We start from the raw sequence: 17720 nt of genomic DNA on the forward strand, positions 1-17720 counted from the left end.
CCGCATCGGGCTCCCTGCTCCGCGGGATGCCTGCTTCTTCCTCTCCCGCTCCCCCTGCTTGTGTTCCCTCTCTCGCTGTGTCTCTCTCTGTCAAATAGATAAATAAAATCTTTTAAAAAAATGCTAAAAACCAGTGAATTGTAAGTTGAATGTGTGAACTGTATCACATGTGAACTCTATTTCCCTTAAGCTGTAAAAACAAAACCAAATCTAACCCTTTTTTTCTTGTGAGGCCCCAAACAAATCAGAATTTGAGAGAATGTCTCAACAAGGAAAACGGTGGGAGGCTATCACAGAATGGCCTGAACTGGCCTCCCCACGTCTTCCTGGGCTCACTCTCATGCTTCAACTCAGTTCAGCAAACTTAGCTCAGGAACCGTCCGTGAGTGTGGTGAGCAAAAGCAGCAGGGACTTCTTACGAGTAACCGGGACTGGACTGTTCTCCAGTGAGGAAAGGGATGAAGACACGGAAGAGGGCTGGGATCTGAGAGAGTGAGAAAGGTGACTCGAGTTCCCGAATTCAAAGGCACATTCGGAGCACAGTGTGAAGAGGAGTCCCAAGCAGGGTGTGGCGACCTTGCGGAGGTGAGGAGACAAAGTTGGGAATCCGAGAGGCTGAGGTGGCTGCAACTGGCAAGAAGGAGCACTGAAAACGAGGGACCTCCGCACAGAAGCCTGAGTCCATGGCTGGACACCAAGCAGCCCATGCACACGGTGATGCTCTAGAAGGCTGGGTGAAACGGCAAGGGACTGAGCAATTCTCAGAGGTCACACAGGCTGAAAGATGCCAAGTTTATGCCAACTGTGTGGAGCACTCTTGTTGAACACCGAGGCTTTCGACAGATGTCAGAAAGGTCACCCACGAGGAAAAGCTACTCTAAACTCACCCTAAGAAGCTTAAAAACAAACCTGAAAAAGATCAAGTGAATCTGCATATAACATACCTGCCGACCAGAACGAAGCGCAAGTCTTTTTGAAGACAACACAATACAGACTTCCAAACACATGAAACCCACAATGTCCATCCTCTAACCAAAAATGATGAGACATGGGACAAAGCCAGCACATGTGACCCACAACCAAGAGAAGAGATAAATACAAACAGATCCAGAGATTACGGAGATGACAGACTACCCGGAGAAGAACCTTCAGACAGCTGTTATAAATGCCCGTGAGGATCTGAAGCAAAACTTCAACACACTGAATAAAGAAAAAGATAAAAAAGCAGCAAATGCAAATTCTGGAGACAAAAAACATGAAAAATTCACCAAAAAGCATCAGCTGCAAACTAAAAAGCACAGAAGGAAAGACTACGGACTTCAGGACATGACTGCAGGAATTTCAAAGGGAAGCAAAAAGAGAAATAAAACTGAATAACAAACACAGATCCTTTGTGGCCTCTGGCAAAATCGAGTAATGTGTGGAATTGAGTCCCAGAAGTAGAGAGGAGGGAGGGAAAACTGAAAAACTATTTGAAGAGGTAAGGACTAGAATATTCCCAACTGGGAAAACACATCCCAGTAAGGTCAACATATCCCAAGCAAGATAAACAGAAAAGAAAACCATGTGAATGCATATCAGGATCAAACAGCTGAAAACCAGTGATAAAATCTTAAAAGTAACCAGAGGAAAACATGTACATTAGGTACAGAAGAGTGAAGATAAAATTATAGGACGCCTGGGTGGCTCAGTCACTTTAGTGTCTGCCTTCGGCTCAGGTCATGATCTTAGGGTCCTGGGATCAAGTCCCTCATCGGGCTCCCTGCTAAGCGGGGAGTCTGCTTCTCCCTCTCCTTCGCCCTCTCCTCCCTGCTTGTGCTCACTCTCTCTCAAATAAATAAGATCTTAAAAATTATTATAAACTTCACATCCAGAACACGATGGAAGAGCATCTTTAAAATGTTGAATGGAGGGCGCCTGGGTGGCTCAGTCGTTAAGCGGCTGCCTTCGGCTCAGGTCATGATCCCAGAGTCCTGGGATCGAGTCCCACATCGGGCTCCCTGCTCAGCGGGAGGCCTGCTTCTCCCTCTCCCACTCCCCCTGCTTGTGTTCCTGCTCTCGCTGTTTCTGTCAAATAAATAAATAAAATCTTAAAAAAAAAAAAAATGTTGAATGGAAAAAAAACCCACCTGTCAACCTGGAATTTTATATTGTAAACATATTGCATATCCAGAAAAAAATAACCTTTAAAAATGGAGATGACATAAATGATTTCTGCAGACTAATGAAAGCTGAGAACATGTGTAGCTGGTGAAGCTGCAGGAACAGGTGGGTCCTTGGCTTCCTGTAGGCTCCTGACCTGGGGTTCAGACCGTGTGGGCTTCCCTGAGGGGATTCCGGAGAAATCCAAGTTGCAGGAAGGGTGAGAGGGAAGGCAAGAACGGGGAAAGAGAATGGGAAAGGGGTGGTGGAAGGCTCCAGTCTCCAAGTGTGTGTGCCAGGTTTCTCGTGCCGCCAGCATGGGCTGGGGAATTCTGATGCCTGGAAGAGGGGCCCAACCCCATCACCTTCACCTTCACCGCCCTGTTACCCTCACCACTGAAATTCTGCTGCTTCTATTTATTCCTCTTTTCCCTTCCTCTCTTTAGTGAACAAGCACCACACAAACAATTCTCCATTTTCATTCCTTACCGGTTCTAAAAAGTTCTGAATTACCATTTCCCCACAAACTTTCCATTTACTCCTTTGAGGACAGAGGGCACGTACAACCATAACGAGCTGAAAATGTCTGTGTCCTTCTGATGCCCCACCGGAGTGGAAGGAGGTGTTACACGTTCACCTTTCAGCTTCTAACTTAGCTAAGACTGCCACTGACGTCATTTCATAGAGAAATTAAAATCTTTCAAGTTTTATCCTCCAGGAAGGTAATTTTTAATGAGGCGAGCAATTTGGAAGAAAATCGTTAAGTGTTTTAGAAAGCTGGTTGAGAATGAACAACTCTGTCGTAGTAACAGTGACAAAGGGGGAGCTTATTAATAAGTAAATCCAAGAAATGGTTTCAAAAGCTTGGTGTGCCCAGAAAATTAATAGAGAAACCAATCTGAAGTCTCCTGGCGAATGAACACAGCATGTCGGTTCAAGGTTAACCGTACATTTTCTTTTCTGTCTTGGGAATGATAACGTACAGGTGAAGGGACACATGTGGGCGCACATGCAGCACACCTGTCATGTGGGAGAGTCAAAGGTATTCTGGGAACTATTCTTGGTTCAAATTTCACCCTACCACAAGGTTCCCAAAACCACCACCGTGGACTGCAAGAGGTACTGAAGACATGGCCGGAGGACTTAAAGGAAATGAGAAGAAGGCAGGCTGTGCCTGGTCAGCTCCCTGCACTCTGCCCAGGCAGTGGGAGCTCCCCAACCCTTGCTGACTTGTGCAGTGTCCTGACTTTCTCACGGGCAGCTGCGTGGAACTGGGGAGGTAAATCACGGAAGCTTTAGAGTTAGGGAGGACCTATGACAGGGCCTCTGTATCTGATTCAATCTAGGGGAAACCAGCACTGAACTTCAGGGCTTGCGCTTCCTGACTCAAGGAGGACTGACATTTTGGGTAGCACAGTGTTTCTGGTCTGGCACTAACCAGCCCACTGGCTATTCAGCATGCTTGGCCCCATCCATGAATGTCATGTGCTCACCCTAGACCTCTGGCAACCAGAGTGAAGCACCTCTACACATCTCCAAACGTACCCTAGAACCCCCGGGCGAAGTCATTTCCATGGCAACCTTCAATTTTCCCCTGAATTACAATGGGGGGGAAGCAAACTGCAAACAACAGATAGTGTGGAAAGGAAGTGCTAAAAGGCCAGTCCCACGGAGGCTGCAGGAACATGGTGGCCGAGCACACAGTCCCCCAGAAGCAGGGAGGGAAGAAACATGGAACAGTAAAGCCTTCCCCTCCTCCCCCTCTGCGGGTAGAGTGGATGTAGACAGGGCTAGGGAAGGGTGGGGAAGGAAATCTGTGAATACATAAACCAAATCCTGCATGTCCAAGTACCCCCTGAACTCAGAGTCCATACCCAGAATTCATTAAAAAGATGCCGCAAAAGTAAGTTTATGTTCAGTGTATTCTGCTTGAGAGAGTGGAGAAGGAAGCTGCTCACAATGCCTGGTAAACAGTACACGCACAATAAATGTGCGTTTGGTACCTGAATATGCTGTCAACACTGCCATGCGAAGTGTCAGAACCTATGGGCTTGCATTTCTAGGTCCCCAGTGTGGCCCTTCTCCCAGGGCTCAGCAGTTTACCATGCCACGACAACACACGTCCCACGCACTGGGCCTTCCGACCAGCCATGCATGTGCAGGAGCGGGCACATGCTTCCCAAAAAGGCTGCTGGAGACAGGAGGGCAGACACGCGCAGGACACAAGGCCAGCCACGGGGGCTGGACCGATGTCCCCCATGCCCGGGGCTGGGCAGCAACCTGGGCAATCACCTGCCACTGGCATCCGATGCGCTCACTCTCTAGGTACGTGTTACATGTATTTATAAACATTCTCACCATACTATGCATGCCACATGCCGTCTTGTATCCAGTTTTTCAAATTTAACAATAAAATATGGACCTCGTTGAAAATCCTGCTATATCATCATTTTTTAACATTTGTATTTAATTTTTTAAAAAAGATTTTATTTATTTATTTGAGAGAGACAGCACGAGAGAGCGTGCACGAGAGTGGGGTGGGGAGGGGCAGAGGGAGAGGGAGAAGCAGATTGCCCGCCGAACAGGAAGCCCGGGAGCCCGATATGGGGTTCGATCCCAGGACCTTGAGATCATGACCCGAGCCGAAGGCAGACGCTTCACTGACTGAGCCACCCAGGCGTCCCTGTATCATCATTTTTAATACCTACGTTAATATTCCATTTTACAGATGACTCAAATGTATTCAACCAGCCTCTTGATAATGGGCTTTTGGATCGTTTCAGATGCTTTGCAATAATAAACCACACTGTGATGGGCATCCCAAAAGCTGGGTATTTGTATACCAGTGACATTATTTCCTTATAAAAAAATTCCTAAGACTGGGATTTCTGGACCAAATAATATGCACATTTGGATGCTGATTTAAAAACTTTACTTAAAAATGTTTGTATTGACTTATGGTCCCATCAGGGCTGCCTGAGTCAGGCCATTTTCCCACACTCTAGCAAACATGGAATAATCATAAACGAAATGCCCAATTAGATAACAGAAAATGGAGATAACCTTATCATCTTTGATTGCTAGACAACTTTTCTATGTCACTATTTATTATATAGAACATTGAAATATTTTTGTGATTTGTTACTTTGTGGGGCCATCCACATTTTTCTTAATGAGTCTATAAAACTCTTTCTACATCAAGCATGTTATATGCTAAACAAATATACTCCCCAGATTTTAAAAAAACGGAATGGGGGACTTATCATTTGCTGAAGCTTAAATGTCACAAATAACCTGAGCATCTGAAGTTCACAGCTACGTCAGAGAATTATGATGTAACTATCTACTTTGCTGGCATTTACTTCTAAGACGTTGACTAGTGCCTTAAATACATTAGGGAAATCAACAAAGTTCCAAATTATGTAGTGATGTAACACAGACTCTCCAAAAGAGTATTTTAGGAATTGCTAAAAAATGGGGACTTTTCAATCCCTGAAAGGTATTTATGTGTGTGTATGTGTGCGCGCACGCACACACACACATCCATATGGGGGGGGGGTGAGGGAGAGAGGCAAAGCAGAAAGAGATGAGAAGGAACTAGAAGTGGCCGCTGAGGAATCCGGCCACGAATGCCCCCCTGAAGATGTCCTGCACCCACCTGGATGTTGTCAAACTTGAGGCCTGGCATGGTGAGGCTCTCCTTGTCTACGAACACTGTGCTGTACTGTTGGGTGGCTACTGAAATCAGGACATCCCTGGTCCCCTCCCCGGGGAGCCAGGCATCACTTCTGCGATCCATCTCGCTCATGCTCAGGGCCGTGGCAAAGGGGTCCTCGCTCCCCGCAAACACAGCCTGGATCTGTGAAAACGGTTTTGGAGACTGAGAGATTTCTGCAGAAGCTGGGGAAACACCTGCTTTTGACTTTTCGATCCCTGGAGAGTGAGAAGGCTCAGCAGCACCTGGGGATCTTTCTCCCCCCGGAGTGGAGAGCGAAGACAGTTTTTCTGGAGCTGAAGAACCTGCATGGGGGTTACTGACGGAGATGAAAGTGGAAGTTGTGAACGAATCAAAGAAGTCTGAGGCCAAGGAATTAGTGTTGGCAGGATCACCAAAAAATTTACTCAGGCTGGGGCTTGGCTGCACAGCCTGGGGAGGGGTCTTGGCCACCGTTTCGCTCGCACCACTGAAGCTCGGAGACTTCACCATCTGGGGCTCGAAGCCATCCCGCAGGAGCAGGGGCGGCTGGGAGCGGGCGGGAAGCGGCTGGCTGAAGATGGTGCACACCGGGACGGGCTCCTCAGTGGGAGGGGACAGTCTCGGAGGTGGGGTGCACCCCAGCCCTTCCGGGTGAGTGCTCCCGTCCCCTGGGCCAGGGTCCTTTGCACCCTCCTCTCCCAAGGCGGGCACACCTTTGACTTGGTTGTGGTCTGGGTCCGGGGTCGTGTCAGAGATGTCTTTAGACACATCCTCTCCGTCACTTTCACTGTCCTTGCTCAGGGTGTCCACTGCTCCTTCGTCCCCGAGACTTTCCAGTGTGGGACCAGCACTGCCTTCTGCAGGCTCCACAACATCCTGCAAACAGCCAAGGTCACCTGAGTCATCTTCACTATTATTAGGAGAGTCAGAAATGAGGACGCTCTCCATCAGGTGCTCATTAAGCTTATCTACGAAATTATTAGAATCTTCTGATATAGTCTCGTTCTCTTCAGACCCAAACTCGTCTCCACCGAGGTCAATGGTTTCCTCGTGATAAAGCAGCTGCCCCTGCTCTCCCTGCGGAGTGATGCTCCCGGTTTGCCCCTCGGCCGGACTCGAGTCCTCAGTCACGCTCTGCTTGGTGCCGTTAGCATTCTCCATGGCCCCCTGAAGCAAAGACAGATATGAACCAACCTCATCAGCTTTCTATCTCAGTTACTGTTGAGCTGATTTTACCTTCCTGTTAAAACTGTTTTTTAAACTTAAAAACAAATGGTGGATACATGTCATTACACATTTGCCCAAACTCATGGAATGCACAACACCAAGAGTGAACGCTAATGCGGACTATGGACTTTGTGTGATGACGTGTCAACGCAGGTTCACTGACTGTAACAAATGTACCGCTTGGTGAGGGAGGTGGAGGGTATATGGGAAATCTCTGAACCTTCTGCTCACAAGTTTGCAGTGAACCTACCACAACTGCTCCAAAAAATAAAGCCTATTAAAAAATGTTTATCAGTTATATATTCACATGGTTCAAAATTCGAAAGACTCCATTTCTCCAGCCATCTATCAATTGATTGATCATGGTAAAAGACACATAATGTAACCACCTTGATCATTTACCATCTTAACCATTTTTGACTTCAAAATTAAGGGGTATTCAGTGCATTCATATCATTGTGCAACCATCACCACCACCAATCTCCAGAACTCTTCTCATTTTGCAAAACTGAAACACTGTACCCATTAAACAATGACTCCCCAGCACTCCCTGCCCCCCAATGCCAGCCCCTGATAATGGCCTTCTACTTTATGACCCCATGAATGTGACTTCTGTAGGTACTTCACATAAGTGGGACACCACAGTATTTGCCCTTTTGTGACTGGCTTATTTCACTTAGCTTAATGCCCTCAAGGTTCACCCATGTTGTAGTATGTCAGAATTTCCTTATTTTTTCAGGCTGACTAATATTCCATTGTATCTTCATACCACATTTTGCTTCCACCTTCATCCACGATGAACACCTGGCTTGCTTCCACGCTTCGGCCACTGACTGCTGCCATGAACACGCATGTACAAATATCTCTTTGAGTCCTTGCTTTTAATTCCTTTGGGTATATGCCCAGAAGTAGGATTGCTGAATCATATGACAATTCTATTTTTAATTATTTGAGCAACCAACAAACTGTTTTCCATAGTAGTTGCACCATTTTACATTTCCTGCAAAAATACACAAGGATTTCAATTTCTCCACATTGATGATACTTGTTATTTCCTGTTCTGATAGTAGCCTTCCTAAAGGGGGTGAGGTCTCCAGCCTTTTAAACCCTACTTGTTCTTAGCGGGCAGAGTAGGTGAGAAGCCAAGAAAACACAAAGGCCCTATTGCCTGGCCCCTGCCTATCAGCCTAGCCAACAATCTTAATTCAATTTTTGTGGATTTATACTGTTAGGGATGATGGCTGTGTCTCCTTGGGTTGCATTTCCAGAGAAAGTCATATTATTGTAGTGTGCACCTATGTGGGTCCACGTGTCAGGTTTTGGTTATAAAAGTTTGGGAAACTTGAATGGATCGTGCCTGTGACATTTTCCCATGAGAAGTGCTACAGTGGGTTTGGGGCAGTGTGCAGTAAGTCGGTAATAATAAAGAATGAGATTTTGAAAGCAAACTAAAACAACAACAACAAAAACTTCTACTTATGACCCAGTTGTAGACCCCCTCTTCCATGAAGCCAAGACACTCCAACCTGTAACAATCTCCCCATTCTCTCTGGGACGCTGTCTGCCTGAATCGAGCATGAGAAAGAAAAACTGTACCAAGACAGGCACCCTCATTGAGGCAGGCTGACCACCGGACCTAATGACAGTGAACCAGACAGATTACTGGTGCGAATTCTGTCCTCGGTACTGTTCTAAGGGTTGTATGTGTATGTTCTTACTTGATCCTCAGAACCACCCTGTGATACAACCACTATCATTTTCTTCGTCTTGCAGATGAGGAAGCTGATGCTCAGGGAGGTCAAGCTCGCTCAAAGCCGTGCCGCTAGTAAGCGGAGAAACCAGGGCCGGTTAAAGCTGAAACGCTGGGTTGACACTGGATGGTAGAGGCCACAGAATGAAACAAGGAGTTTGAACTCTAAAGAAAATGTGCTCCTTTTCTTGAAAAACTTTTTTAGCAAAAGTTACTGTATATAGTTCTATTCTTATAGTGAACAAAGTCCAATTAAGATGAGGGTTTTTCTAGAAAAAAAAATGCCTGCTTGACCTTTAAAATCTATACTTAGATGATCTCTAGATAAGAGTACTTCTTTGGCAACACTTCCACAGTATTCCAAATTAGCCGTCCTTCCTTTTTACAGCCTGGTCACCCTGAGCTCTAAAAACAAGATTAAAGTAGATAACCAAAGGTAAACACTTTGGAGAAGTTTCTTGTCCAGCATAGTCAGTTACTAATTCCCCATTTGTTACATATTCATCTGATTAGCTATAAAGGAGTCAAAAATGAAATGAAAAAGGAACAAAAGCCTTTTTCTGGTACCGTTTCATAGCAAGGCAGAGGAGAGGCTGCCTGGAGAGCATCAAAAATGGACATGCCGTCACATGCGGGACTGTCCCCTGGGTCCTCTCTGTGCAGCAGAAGCTGGGCAGGAAGACCATGGGAACAGCAAGCATGACTTCCTTTCACCTGGACAGCAGCTGAATGCAACACCATCAATGCCCTAATGCACAGAAGGGGACGTTGAGAATCAGAGCAGTGATGGGACTCAGCAACATCACTGGTAGTGGGGCACCCAGCTGGCTCAGTCGGTAGAGCCCATGACTCTTGATCTTGGGGTTGTGAGTTTGAGCCCCACACTGGGTGTAGACAGAGATTACTTAAAAATAAAATCTTTAAAAGAAAATAATAAAATCATTGGTAGGGGCGCTTGGGTGGCTCAGTCTGACTCCCCACACTGCCAGGAATGGAGTTTGGTCCTTCCTGACTAACCCTCCTGAGGACTGAAGTATCCCATCCCCTAGCACAGTGCTTGCCTACCTGGGAGATGCCAGTAACTATAGCTGGGTTAACTTGGTTCTGAGCCCCTCGCAGAATAAAAACAGTTCAGATTTTAATTCCAGAAATCCCAATACTACACTAATGGTTAATTGTAGAATAATGTAGGCTATAAGAAAAGGTCTGATACAATTGCAGGAAAAGGTAAAAATATCAGAACTGGCAAAAGCACAGTGTTTTCTTTATATACAGGGAAGGGTGGAGAAAGTTCTACTCTTAAAATAAGCAGGATTAACTGCCAGTCAAGGTTAATTTGTATGTATTAGATACAGAGACAGACTAAAATGGGGGCACCATAGGAAAGACTGTCCAGATAACACTGAGCTACTTCCCACAATTCATTGGAATAAGAGAAAGCTAATCACTATACAAGACCCACTCATGATGTGGACTGGATACTTACAGCAAGAAACAACTGCTTCACCAGTAATTAAAGAAACAGAGATTGAAACTATGATTTTTTAGGAAAAAAACTATGACATAGACAGATTTTTAGAAATGACAGCTCCTAGAGAGCTTTGGGGAAGCTTATTTATTGAGAATAGAAATGTAACTTTTCTGCAGAGCAGGTAGGCAAAGGATAAAACTCTGACACAGCAATTGTGTTTACCAATTTATCTAAAATGTTTTTAAAGTAACAATCTTCTGAAAGGAAAAAAGCAAGGTAAACATCAACATTCTTGCAAATCAATGCTTGTTTGTAACTATGTTTTCTCTTTAGAAACCTTGTTTCTAATCCAATCTAAATTAGAAAAATCAATGTTTCCTAGTGATAACGACTAAAAAGGTTCTGCCCAATCCAGAGTAAAAATTATATTGTCAATCCTAATTTCTTTGGGGGAAGGGCAGAGGGAAAGGGACAAGCAGGCTCTCCACTGAGCAAGGAGCCCGATGCGGGACTCGATCCTAGGACCCTGGGATCATGACCTAAGCCGAAGGCAGATGCTCAACCAACTGAGCCACCCTGACACCCCAATCTTAATTTCTGAATAGAAACTACATATTTATTAAAAACCACTGCCAAAGGGCTGTTTTGAAACATCCTGCAACTCACAGCATACTACTGTGTCTTAGATCCCAGGGTAACTCGGTAATCCCATGTTGTAGGGAGTGACACAGAGAGAAAGCTAGGTAGCTAACACACATACATGAGGCAAATAGAAAAATGGCACAGGGGTGATGGAGATATTCTGGACAGAAAGAGATAGCTCAGGTACAAACTTCCTTCTCTCAGTAGGAGAACTTAGAGGTTCTTTTCTTATAACTTTCCCCCTTCTCTCCTAAAGGTGCATTTCTGTAAAAAACTTTTAACAAATTTTGAGTGGATACAAACAATATTTATAATATACGGTTGAGACACTCTAATATTTACTTCCCTCCCCTTTAGTGGTAATATTCTGAAATTTGCCATACCCTTATTTTTCTTTAATCTTCCACATGCTTACTTCCTTAACACGTTACTTAGAATTTTCAGTTTTTGACCTAATTTCCCCTCTCTATGCTTAACCTTGAGATTCAACTTTATTAGTAGTGTGAGGCTGGGATTCATTCATCTTTGCTGTTGAGAGTGCCCTGTTGTGTGATGGTGTCACAACATATGATTTATTCTTTTTTTTTTTAAGATTTTATTTATTTGACAGAGAGATAGAGAAAGAGCACAAGCAGGCAAAGAGGTAGGCAAAGGGAGAGAGAGAAGCAGGCTCTCCACTGAGCGGGGAGCCCTACATGGGGCTCAATCCCAGGACCTTGGGATCACGACCTGAGCCGAAGGCAGCCGCTTAACCGACTGAGTCACCCAGGCGCCTCAACATATGATCTGTTCTATCACCGATGAGCATCTGAGGTATTTTTAGGTTTTTGATAGTACAGACAGTGCCATTATGAATATTCTCATACATGTCTCCTGGTGTTCATGTGCAAACTTCTTCAAGATGTTATCAAACGTTATGTGTATGTTGGTTCATAGAGAATATATCTCATCTTTGCTAGATAATGTCAAATTGCCTTCCTAAGTGTTTGTACCAATTTACACACACAGTGGCAGTGTGAAAGTATTCTTGTTCACCACATTTACCTACACTTGGTACGGTCAGACTTCTTAATTAATATCAAGAATATATAAAAAATTCTTATAACTCAATAGGACAATAAATGACCCAACAGAAAAATAGGCCAAAGATCCAAACAAGCTGAAAGGGATACGCATTTCACAAGCATGAATCCTGTGACTCAATAGCCATCCATCTTGATTTTTCCAGGACGCTTCCATTCATACCCATGGTTATGGTAAAACTAAGTATATCTTTTCGCTCTCAAGAGCTCTGGTTAAGACAATAAATGGTTCTATGACCTATGTATCACAGAGGAACTCCTCACATGGTAGCATAAGCTATGACCATGAATGCTTATCAACAGCAACTCCAAACAAAATACCTGCCTCCTTCCAAAGATTAAAAAAAAAAAATAAAATCTGGAAACAAGTACTGCCCGTAGACACAATAATAAATAAATAGCATATTAAAAATGGAACATTAAATGTTAAATGAATGAACCATGCTATGTCTAGTGCATCAATGTTTGAACCTCACAAATCTAATTTTGCACAAAGAATGAGTAGAAAAATAAGCAGCATTTTCTGTATAAGGTTCAAAAACACGTAAATTAAACAATATATTGTTTTAGGAATACAAGTGCAAAAGCAAGGTGATTATAATACCCAATTCTTTTGGGGAGGGGGCTGGAGGTAATGGCAAGTGAAGGTTTGATCAGGGAGGGACACATGAACAAGCCATTGGCAACTGTCCATTTCTATGCTGGTGGGCAGAAGACTGGGTCAGGTTTGCACTTGATCTTTGTCTTCCATGAATGTTACATGTGGTCTTTATATTTCATAATTAAAAAATGGAACAGCAGATGTATTTGTTTTTGATTTCTGTGTAATGTAATTCATTATTTCTATTATTGGCTTAATAATTTTATTAAATCATAGACATGATTTTAGCTTATGTTAGCATTAAAATGCTAGCAAAGAAAGTGGACTTTTTGTTCAGGTGAGTGCTTTGCACGATGCCCTTAATTAATGCCTTACGTTTTTTGTTTTGTTTTTTTTTAAGAGAGAGAGGGAGAGGGAGCACGTGCATGAACAGGGTGGGGGGAGCAGAGGAAGAAGGAGAGAGAGAATCTCAAGCAGGCACCATGACCAGTGTGGAGCCCTATTCAGGGCTTGATCCTACAACCCTGAGATCATGACCTGAGCCGAAATCAAGAGATGGACTCCCAACCAACTGAGTCACTGAGATGCCCCTGGAGCCAGGATTTAAACTTCAGGAGTTGTGGTGGTGTCCAGGCTTTTAGCAACTAACGCTGCTGCTTCTCTCACTGTAAACTTCTTGAAACCAAAGATCGTTTATATTTTCTTAAAGATTTTTATTTACTTTTTTGAGAGAAGAGAGAGAGAGAACGGGGCGGGGGGAAGGGGCAGAGGGAGAGGGAGAAGCAGACTCCCTGCTGAGCAAGGAGCCTGATACGGGGCTCGATCCCAGGACCCCCGGATCATGACCTGAGCCGAAGGCAGATGCTTCACCGACTGAGCCACCCAGGCACCCCACCTTACATTTTTTTTTTTTAAGTACTAACCTTTAAGTGATTATTTAAGAACTGAAGTTTCATTAAGAACAACTCACTAAGAACAATTAAAACTACAGTAGTTCAGGTTCCCTTTCTGGACATGATGCTGGAATTATGTCTTTTACCAGACTGGGATAATGTAAACCCTATTTCCATGAAAACATATGCCATGTAGTGGAAATCTAATTAGCATATACTTACAAAAGCCCCCGTGTAAAGAACAGACACTGCAGATCAAGTATTTACATGTGTTATCTTATTTAATCCTCAGGACCAACTTACAGAGTACCATTATGACCTCCATTATGCAGCAGAGAAAACCAGATGATTTGGCCAAAGGCATACTGTCAATATTTGATTTCGACCCAGATTTTTCTGCCTTTGCTCTTCCTGTAAGGCTGCTAGGACAGATCACCATCCAGAGTAGCAGAGGTGAGTCAGAAGGAGCACTGAACACAAGCTCTGAATAACTGCTGAGTCTTAGCTTCACTACTAAGCAATCTTTGAAAAATGACTTAATTTCTTAGTCTTGCTTTCCTCAGTCTGTAAACTGGGGTCATAAGGAATAAACAGTAACTGATGCACAGGGTACTTTTAGACTGTAATGAGCTACATATACATTAGCACAGTAAACTATAATTTTAATAAAGAAGTACAGTGCTAACATGCTGTTGGAAATCACAGACTGGGAGGACGAGTGAAAGACACTGCCACTAAATTGCCCTAATTGCATTCCCCTCCCCCTCTCCCCTCCCACCACAGTGGGCCAGGCTCAGGGGCTGTCACTCGGTACCATCCTGAATTCATGAAAAGAAGCCAGGGAGAGAGTATTTGGATGCAAAGACACCCTACCTTCCAGCAGCCACGAGAAGGGGGAAACTACAGTCCAAGTTCCGCCTAGTTAGACTTTCCTGGTCAAGTGGGAGGAACACACACGCATTTCAGGACGTATCTTTGAGGCCTGCGCTTCTTTTAAAATAAATGTTTTCTGGGGCGCCTGGGTGGCTCAGTCGTTAAGCGTCTGCCTTCGGCTCAGGTCATGATCCCGGGTCCTGGGATCGAGCCCCGCATCGGGCTCCCTGCTCCGCGGGGGGCCTGCTTCTCCCTCTCCCACTCCCTCTGCTTGTGTTCCCTCTCTCGCTGTGTCTCTGTCAAATAAATAAAATCCTAAAATAAAATAAAATAAAATGTGTTCAGTCTTCGCGGTATACGCACTCTACCGATCAGTTCCGACCCGAATGTGGCTCTGGAAGGGATCAGGACGTGGAACAATAGCGGCGTCTACACTTTCGCACAAACCGCCGCTTTTACCCTCCCAGTACCGAGGGTCTGGTCGGGCAGGTGCCGCCCGTCTACAGAAGAGCCAACTGACAGGAAGAGAGATCAGGGCGCTTGCTCAGGCCAAGCTGCTCACTGAGCGCCACAGCTGGGACCTGGAGGAGACCTCCCGGACGAGACGTCACGAGCAGCCCCCCGCGGAGGAGCCCCACAAGGCGGGGGCCGGGCCGGGAGACCCCGGAAGGGAGCTCCGGCAGCAGACACCGGTGAAGAGACCCTCCCTCCCCGGGAGGGGCGGCCCGGCGACAAGCCACCGAGGGGGTGCACCTCCCGCGGACAAGCCTCCCGCGCGGCTGGGGTCAGGGCCGGCGGGGCTGCGGCTACGGACCACCTGACCCCCTCCCCACATTCCAGGCCCCGAGTCTCACCTGCCCCCTGCCCCTGGGTTGGGGAGGCGGTCACCCGCTGCCGCGACCAGAGCGCGGGGAGAAAGGGGACGGAGACCGGAAGGAGGGACTGGAGCCGGCGCCTCCTCCGGCTTTTGCGCCTGCGCGCGCTCTCCGTCCGTGCTGCTTTCGCGCAGGCCTCCGGCTTTTGCGCCTGCGCGCGCCCTCAGTCCGTGCGGCTTTCGCGCAGGCCTCGTGCAGGGAGGGCCTCCCAGCCACTTCCGGTTCGTGCTGCGGTGGGCGGGGCCTGCTCACCCAGGTGCTGTGGTGGGCGGGGAATGGAGACTGCTTTCTCAGGCAATCGGAGACGGTGAACGGGGCGCTCCAGTCTGCGCCTCTGCCTCCTTGGTTTTTTGTACTGGAATGCCTGAGGGCTCTTTATTCGTTTGAGGGATATCTGTTGAATATTAACTGTGCCTGGCAGCGCACTGGGCATTAGGATACAACAGAGAAAAACCATTTCTGTCTTCATAAGTGATTACATTTTTTAATTTTTTTAAAAGATTTATTTATTTGACAGAGAGAGAGAGAGACCCAGCGAGAGAGGGAACACAAGCAGGCAAGCAGGGGGAGTGGGAGAGGGAGAAGCAGACTGCCTGCTGATCAGGGAGCCTGATGTGGGGCTCGATCCCAGGACCCCAGGATCATGACCTGAGCTGAAGGCAGACGCTTAACGACTGAGCCACCCAGGCGCCCCATATTTTTTTTTTGACAATATAGTATATATTCAGTGTGTACAATGTAATGTCTTGACACCTGTATACATCGTGAAATGAGTACCACAATTGATCAAATTAACACATCCATCATCCCAATCTGTTACCTTTTTTTGTGGGTGTGTGATGAAAACCCTTGAGATCTACTCTCAAAAGTTTCAAGTATAGGGTATCTTACTAACTGTAGTCATCTTTCTGTACATCAAGTCTCCAGAACTCATTTGCATTATAATTAAAAAGTTGTATCCTTTGATCACTCTCTCCTTTCCCCTTACCCCTCAGCCTCTGGTAAGCACCACTCTATTTCTACAATGAGTTCAAAGTTTTGTTTTGTTTTGTTTTCGTATTTCCCATGTAGGTGTACTCATGCAATATTTGTCTTTCTGTGTTTGGCTTATTTCACTTAACAGAATGTCCTCAGATTCATTCGTTTAGCAAATGACAGGATTTCCTTCTTAAGGCTAAATAACATTCCATTGTGTGTGTGTGTGGGGGGGGGCACCCATGTGTGCCACATTTTGTTTATCCATTCATCTGTCTATGGACACTTAGGTTGTTTCCATGTCTTGGTTGCTGTGAATAGGCTGCAATGAACACGAGTGTGCAGATGTCTGTTTGACATGGTGATTTTATTTCCTCTGACTCCCGGAAGTGGGATTGCTGGAACATATGGTACTTCCGTTTTTAACTTTTTGAGGAAGCTCCATACTGTTTTCCACAGTGGCTGCACCAGTTTACATGCCCACCAACAGCGTATAAGGGTTCCCTTTTCTCCACTTCCTGCCAACACTTGCTGTCTTTTGACTTTTTGATACCGGCAATCCTTACAGGTGTGAGGTGGTATCTCATTGTAGTTTTTATTTGCATTTCCCTGTTGATCAGAGATGTTGGGCATCTTTTCATATACCTGTTCCAGGACTTGCCATTTGTCATGAAGATGGATTAAGGGTTGAGAGAAAAAAATAATCACACAGTTGGAGAGGTGTGTGGTCTTGGAAAGCAGAGGAACCCAGCTTAGTGAAGGGGGTTCTGCTATGGCATTTTGGGATTCCATGCAGTTTCCTTTCTGTCTGTTAAGGACATGGTCAAGGCCAGCACAGTCAGGGGGAACTAAGTAGTGTCCTCCACCGTCACCCTTGGACATCTCCAGGGAACCCAGGCTCTTCCCAGCAGGTTCCCATTCAGAGTCAAATGCTGGTCAGATGCTGCCAGAGGTGTGGCGCCAGGCATCCCTCCCCCCCGCCCCCCCATAGTGTTGGCTGCCTGCCGCCTGAATGAGCGTGGCCCCTGACCTTAGTGAGTCCACAGACCAGGCACACATCCTAGCTCCCCACCTCATTACCTCGGTGCGCTGAACTGTTAGTCAATTTTGCAGCCTCTCATCTCTTAAGATGGAAGCATGCTACCTTAGGCGCGGGGTTAGCGCGAAGAACTTCAAGACAGCGCCTGCAAAGCGTTTGTCCCCGCGCCCCGCTAAGCACTAACCATAACAAACCACACGTCACAGATCCAGGTGAGTGATTCTCCCTGCGATAACGGAGCAGGGAGGGCTCCAGGCAGGTGACATCGGAGTGACGCCCGCCACCCGCCTCCCCAGTCCATGCCCCACCGCCCAGCCCCTCCTCCACCCCTGCAGACTTGGCTCCGGGCCAGGCGCCCCCGGCTCGGGTCCTCCTCCTGCGGCCAGTACGGGTGAGAACCCGTATGGAGTCAGGTGAGCATGCGCACGAGCCCGGCGCCGCATCCATTGGCAG

The 17720-nt window shown here is 46.1% G+C and overlaps 1 protein-coding gene across 9 annotated transcripts in view; it reads right to left on the bottom strand.

Moving 5' to 3' along the window:
* Positions 1-15390, bottom strand: part of TRAPPC12 (trafficking protein particle complex subunit 12) — an 88214-nt gene extending 72824 nt beyond the window's left edge. For 6 of the 9 annotated variants that reach the window (XR_010405411.1, XM_064571874.1, XM_064571871.1 and 3 more), the window contains exons 1-2: positions 15233-15389; positions 5801-7006 (exon numbers count right to left, since the gene is read on the bottom strand). Coding sequence is in view for 8 of the 9 variants with exons in the window: in XM_064571874.1 (XP_064427944.1) it covers positions 5801-7000 (1200 nt within the window). In the remaining variant the exon portion in view is untranslated. Of the gene's footprint in view, positions 1-5800; positions 7007-7835; positions 8067-14378; positions 14694-15232 lie in introns of all 9 variants that reach the window. The other 3 variants (XM_064571873.1, XM_064571872.1, XM_064571875.1) reach the window with 3 other exon arrangements.
* Between the last annotated feature and the right edge of the window lie 2330 nt (positions 15391-17720).

Source organism: Mirounga angustirostris, unplaced genomic scaffold, assembly GCF_029215605.1.
Source record: "Mirounga angustirostris isolate CCGP_5_RB_7025 unplaced genomic scaffold, mMirAng1.0.hap1 SCAF_10, whole genome shotgun sequence".
NCBI lineage: Eukaryota > Metazoa > Chordata > Mammalia > Carnivora > Phocidae > Mirounga > Mirounga angustirostris.